Here is a 5,845-nt window from a genome sequence, read left to right on the forward strand (position 1 = left end):
AACTAACGTGGATTGTTTCGCTTGGTCCCACTCTGATATGACAGGAATACCACCGCAGGTAATGACTTACAAATTAAATGAATACCTATCGTATCCCTCTGTCAAACAAAACAAGAGAAAGCAGGGAACTTTCAAAAATCAGGTGATAGATGAGGTTCAAAAATTACTAAAAATTGGGTCTATCCGCGAGGTAAAGTATCCTAATTGGTTAGCCAATACCATTGTAGTATCAAAGAAGAATGGTAAGTGGCAAATTTGTGTAGATTACATGGACCTTAACAAAGCTTGTCCTAAAGATTCTTTCCCATTACCACATATAAATCAACTAATTGATGTTACAGCAGGGCATAAGTTGTTAAGATTTTTAGATGCGTATTCAGGATATAATCATATCAAAATGGATCCTAAGATGAAGAAAAAACTTTATTTATAACAGACATAGGGACTTATTGTTATAAAGTAATACCCTTTGATCTTAAAACGCTGGCGTAACATATCAAAGATTGGTGACCAAAATATTTCAAGAACATTTGGGAAAAACGATGAAGGTTTATATAAACGATATGCTCGTTAAAACTCAGCATTCATGAGATCATATATCACAATTGTCTGATACGTTCCAGATTTTGCGAAAATTTAACATGAAATTAAATCCTGAGAAATGTGCATTCGGTGTTGCATCAGGTAAGTTTTTAGGTTTTCTTGTTTCTAACCGTGGTATTGAAGTGAATCCCGCACAGATTAAAGCCATTGAAGAGATCCCTGACATGCTTACAAGCAAAAAAGAAGTGTAGAGGTTGACAGGAAGAATTGCAGCCTTGGGGAGATTCATTTCTAAATCATCAGAAAAGTGCTTTAAATTCTTTTCAGATCTTAAAAAGAAGGACCATTTCGAATGGAATGAAGAATGTCAACAGGCACTCAAAAACTTGAAGACATACTTATCAAATCCGCCATTACTCGCAAAACCAAAGGCTGGGGAAAGACTGCTCATCTACCTTGCTGTCTCAGAAGTAGCGATAAGTGTTGTTTTAGTCCGTGAAGACCAAGGTAAACAATCTCTGATCTATTACGTCAGCAAATCTTTATTAGATGCGGAGACACGGTATCCACAATTAGAAAAGCTTGTACTTGCATTAATTATGGCATCTAGAAAATTAAGGCCTTATTTTCAATGTCATCTTATTGATGTAGTAACTACTTATCCATTACACAATATATTACACAAGCATGAGTTGTCAGGTAGGTTAGCCAAGTGGGCTATAGAATTAAGTGAATATGATATCATATAACAACCTAGAATCGCGATTAATTCTCAAGTGTTAGCAGGTTTCGTGGCTGATTTTAGCCAAGGAATGCAATTGGAAGTAGAAAAAGAATTGCAAGTGTTCAACGGCTCTAATCCGGGAATTTGGACCTTATTCACGGATGGTTCTTCTAATGTGAAGGGTGCAGGCTTGGAAATTATTTTGGTACCATCTACGGGTGAAACCATTCGACAAGCCATTAAATGTCATTCTATAACTAACAATGAAGTAGAGTATGAAGCTGTAATTGTAGGTTTAGAACTGGCACGAGAACTCGGCATTAATCAGATTGTAATCAAAAGCGATTCGCAACTAGTGGTTAACCAAATGCTAGGGACTTATACAGCTAGGGAAGCATGAATGAAATAATATTTAGAGAAGGTACGGGATCTGATCAAGCAATTCCAAACCTGGAAAGTTATGCAAATATCAAGAGATGAAAATGTCGAGGCGGATGCCCTGGCCAATCTCGCATCTGCAGCAGACATGGCAAGCAATAAAAATGCTTCCGTAATTCATTTGTTTCATTCAGTGCTCGATCCAGACAAAAATGAGGTAAACTTTAACAACTTAACCTGGGATTTGAGGAACGAGATTGTTGCTTTTTTGCAGTATGTAACCGTCCCTGAAGACAAGAAAAAAGCTCACGCACTTCGGAAAAAGGCTGCTCAATATTGTTTAAAATAAGGCGATCTTTATCGTAAAATGTCCGGTGGACCCTTAGCAAGGTGCCCCGGGCCTTCACAGACGGAATATGTAATGAGAGAGATACACGAGGGGCATTGTGGAAATCACGCCGGAGGAAGATCACTGGTAAGAACCATGATTAGGGCAAGTTATTACTGGCCTAAAATGGAAGAAGAAGCGGAAAATTTTGTGTATATATGTGATAAATGCCAAAGGTACGGTAATAACATTCATAGACCTATGGAGTTGTTACATCCGGTCATTGCACCGTGGCCATTTATGAAATGGGGGATGGATATTGTGGGTCAACTACCACAAGCAAAAGGACAGGTAAAGTTCTTGCTCGTACTCACTGACTATTTTACTAAATGGGTGGAGGTAGGAGCATTCAAACAGGTACGAGAAAAAGAAATTAGAGATTTCATTTGGCGGAATATCATATGCCAGTTTGGTGTGCTAAAGGAAATCGTGTGTGATAATGACCCTCAATTTATAGGCGCACAAATTACAGAGTTTTTTCAAAGTTGGCAAATCAAGAGGGTTACATCCACACCTTATCATCCGGTGGGTAATGGACAAACTGAGTCAATAGACAAAGTCATTATAAACAATTTAAAGAAGCGTTTGGAGGAATCCAAAGGTAATTGGCCAGAATGTTACCTGGTGTTTTATGGGCATACCACACAACAACAAAAACAAGTACGAGAGAAACACCATTTTCATTGGTTTATGGAGTTGAAGCTTTAATTCCAGTTGAGATAGGAGAGCCAAGTATAAGATTTACACGAGCGTCAGAAAAGTCTAATAACGAAGAAATGCGCATAAATCTTGATCTACTTGAAGGAAAAAGGGAAGCTGCGCTGATAAGAATGGCAGCACAAAAGCAGGTCATAGAACGATACTACAACCGAAAAGCACGCCTAAGATTCTTCAAAATTGGGGACTTCGTGCTCAAAAAGGTTTTTCAATCTATGAAGGGAGATAATGCAGGGAAATTAAGTCCAGCATGGGAAGGACCCTATATGATTCATGATATTGCAGGTAAAGGAGCATACGAGCTGGAAACAATAGATGGTGAGATACTACCTTCACATTGGAATGTTGTTCACCTGAAGAGATACTATTTCTAAGGAATACCCACGGTTAGATATCCGTATTTTAAAATTTAATTTTTGAATTGTTAAATTTTACTAACAATTTTAGATGATAGGCAAAAAGCTAGCCCGTACTAAATGATGAGTCACGACCTTCAAGGCACGTGGAATAAATTAAACTTCCCTGTTTAGGGTTACAATTATTCTTATAGAAATTCAAACGGGCTAAGCAGTCTTCATAATCGCACCTCCAAGTCTCGATGTTTTTCCTTTTCAGGGAAAGGATCAAATGAGAGGAACAATCAAGTACTCGAGGCTTCATACTTCAACGCTCAAACACTTGGGGAACTATATAATATACACAAGCATGTGTATAATGAAGGCAAAGAAGATTGGGAAATAATCAAAGATCAAGCCTGAAAAGTTCACTCAATGAATGAGTCAAGTACAGAGCAAAGTCACGAGCTAAGCCTAAAGAAAGACCTTACCATAGCTAGGGTAAAGGCAATGTACTGAAATGGGTTATAAATAAAAACCTCGTGTTTATTTTTCTTTTTTAAATTTGTTATAAGAAAAACAGTTACGAGAAAGTTATAGATGTAATTCAAATACATGTAAAGTGTTATTCAAAACTAGACAAAGTTCAAATAAAAATTTGTCAAAGTTATTTCAAGAAACATATGTATTCCTATCTCTTTTATCGTATATTAACACCGTTATGAAGTTGAGACGTCTTCTTCATTAAGTGTCGAATATAAAAGGGTCCTCTTTTATAAAATTCATGATTAATTTAAGTATTCATGAAGTTAACATAAGCATTTTTTGAAGAGTAAAAATGCAAGTTATTCAGTAAGTCCTTAGAAATAAAGGTAAGAATAAACAAAACAGAAGTTCAAATAGTAACAAAAAACTTCTTAATATTAAAAGGCTTAGACTAAGTATGAACTTAGTCGTAAACTGAAAATTGTTTATACATATTGCCCCATAAAAGGTCTGGGGACTTAAGTTTCCAAAACAAACCCTCAAATGAGACCAAGGGTTTTAACCACAATTTTCCAAAAAGGAAAAAAAGAGACACAAAGGAATTCAAACAACTTAAACTTAACACTAAGAAGATGAAGGAGCTGAAGCAGGTACATCAACAGTAGTGGGTTCAACTTGGCTTGAAAGAGTGGGGATACCCGCATCTTCTTCAACATTTGCGGAAGCTTCGGCCACGGTAGAAGGAAAATCTTGGTTCTACTGAGTCTTCTCAATAGTTTCATTGATCTTAGCTAACTCAGATTCCAAGTTAAAATTCTCTTGGCTAGCTTCAACAAGGGTATCACGACGAGAATTCAAAAACGCCCAACTCACTTCAATGGCAGATTTATCTTCAAGGATCTCATAATCTCTTTCCCAGTCAGCGATTTCGTTCTATAGCTTTTCATTTTCATGGTAGATTCATAAGAAGCTTGAAGAGAGGCGTGAGAATTTTCTAAGGAACAAACCTTATCAAAAGAAACCCGGAGGTCTTCTTGGGCTTGAGTCAAATTCTGCATGAGTTCACCAGCATAGACTTCTTTTGCATCCAAGAGAGCCTTCAACTATCTAATATCTTCACTTGCCTTGGAAAGTTTCTCAGAAAAAGAAGTTTCAAGATGAGCCTTTTCCTTGTCTGCTTGACTGGAGGAAGCCTTCTCAACTGCCATTTCTGAAGTCAAAGCATGCACCTGCTATTCCAAGGTACTTTTACTTTCTTCTAAGTACTCCACGTCGATCTGAAGACTTTCATACTGTTCTTTCCAATTATATGCCTCCAATTGGTAATCACGCACTAACTACTCTGAGAGGGTAACCCTTTTCATCATCTCCGTGCCGATGAGATTGGCCTAAAAAGGGGAAAGGGAAGGAAATGAGAATCCCAAGGATAGAAAAATGACAAAGTAAAAGTTAGAAAAAAGGAATACCTTTAAAGAAGCATGCACAATGTCATTCATCAAGGTCAAAGAACTATGGCTCTCTAGCTTGGCTCTCTCAACAAGACCAATTAAAGGCTTTAGCCATACATCTACTTGACCCGATTTCCTTAAAAGGTTGCCCTCAACAGGGACTTCAATAATCACTTGCCTCATAGCATCACTCCTACTTGAGGAGCTAACCTCAGCACGGTGAGTAGGTGGAGGAGGAATTGTTGAAGAAGGAACAGTAGAAGTAGTAAAAACAGCCTGGGGAGAAACGGAAGCAGCCGTAATCGGCAAAGTAGGAGTCACAGGCAAGGGAGGAGAAAAATAAGCCAAGGGAGCTTTATCAAAAACGGGACCTAAACTTTCACTACCAAACCTGCAGTCAAAAAGCTGCTCAACAGAATCATGAGCAGCAGCGGGAGCATCATCAATATCATTAGGGATCACTATTAGGGCTTCAACAGATTCGGTAAGAGGAATAGAACGGCGGGGGAATGTTTCTGCTTCATCATCGGAAATAATGCGTCTACGAGCCCGTGGCCTTGTTACCAAGGAACCCCCGTCTTCCTCTTCTTCAGAATCTTGGTCATCAACGGCTTTTCTTTTTGATGAAGAGCCCAGAATTATTTCTTGAGCCCTTTCAAAGAGATACGAGAAGCCGCAACTGCCTCAGTAGTAACTCCTCGAATAGAAAATCCTGATAGAAAAGGATTGAGATAAGTTCAGGAAAGAACAATATGTAAAATAAAATAAAAGCTGTTACCATGAGTTTTTACTTTCCAACCAAAACGTTGGGAAAGAGTATTCCAAG

General features: G+C 38.0%; 1 protein-coding gene across 1 annotated transcript; it reads left to right on the plus strand.

Annotated features, from left to right (window-relative positions):
* The first annotated feature begins 2,362 nt into the window (after positions 1–2,362).
* Positions 2,363–3,124, plus strand: LOC138881550 (uncharacterized). Its single transcript, XM_070161784.1, has 3 exons — positions 2,363–2,390; positions 2,491–2,634; positions 2,748–3,124. Exons 1-3 carry the CDS (start codon positions 2,363–2,365, stop codon positions 3,122–3,124), a joined length of 549 nt encoding a protein of 182 aa, XP_070017885.1.
* The last annotated feature ends 2,721 nt before the right edge of the window (positions 3,125–5,845 follow it).

Source organism: Nicotiana sylvestris, chromosome 11, assembly GCF_000393655.2.
Source record: "Nicotiana sylvestris chromosome 11, ASM39365v2, whole genome shotgun sequence".
NCBI lineage: Eukaryota > Viridiplantae > Streptophyta > Magnoliopsida > Solanales > Solanaceae > Nicotiana > Nicotiana sylvestris.

What these genes read in the sequence shown, in the direction of transcription:
- LOC138881550 (XM_070161784.1), top strand. Translation starts at nt 2,363, where the DNA reads ATGGGTGGAGGTAGGAGCATTCAAACAG. An exon ending in AGGTAGGAGCATTCAAACAG is followed by an intron (nt 2,391 to 2,490) that starts GTACGAGAAAAA and finishes CTCAATTTATAG; the next exon opens with GCGCACAAATTACAGAGTTT. An exon ending in GCGTTTGGAGGAATCCAAAG is followed by an intron (nt 2,635 to 2,747) that starts GTAATTGGCCAG and finishes CTTTAATTCCAG; the next exon opens with TTGAGATAGGAGAGCCAAGT.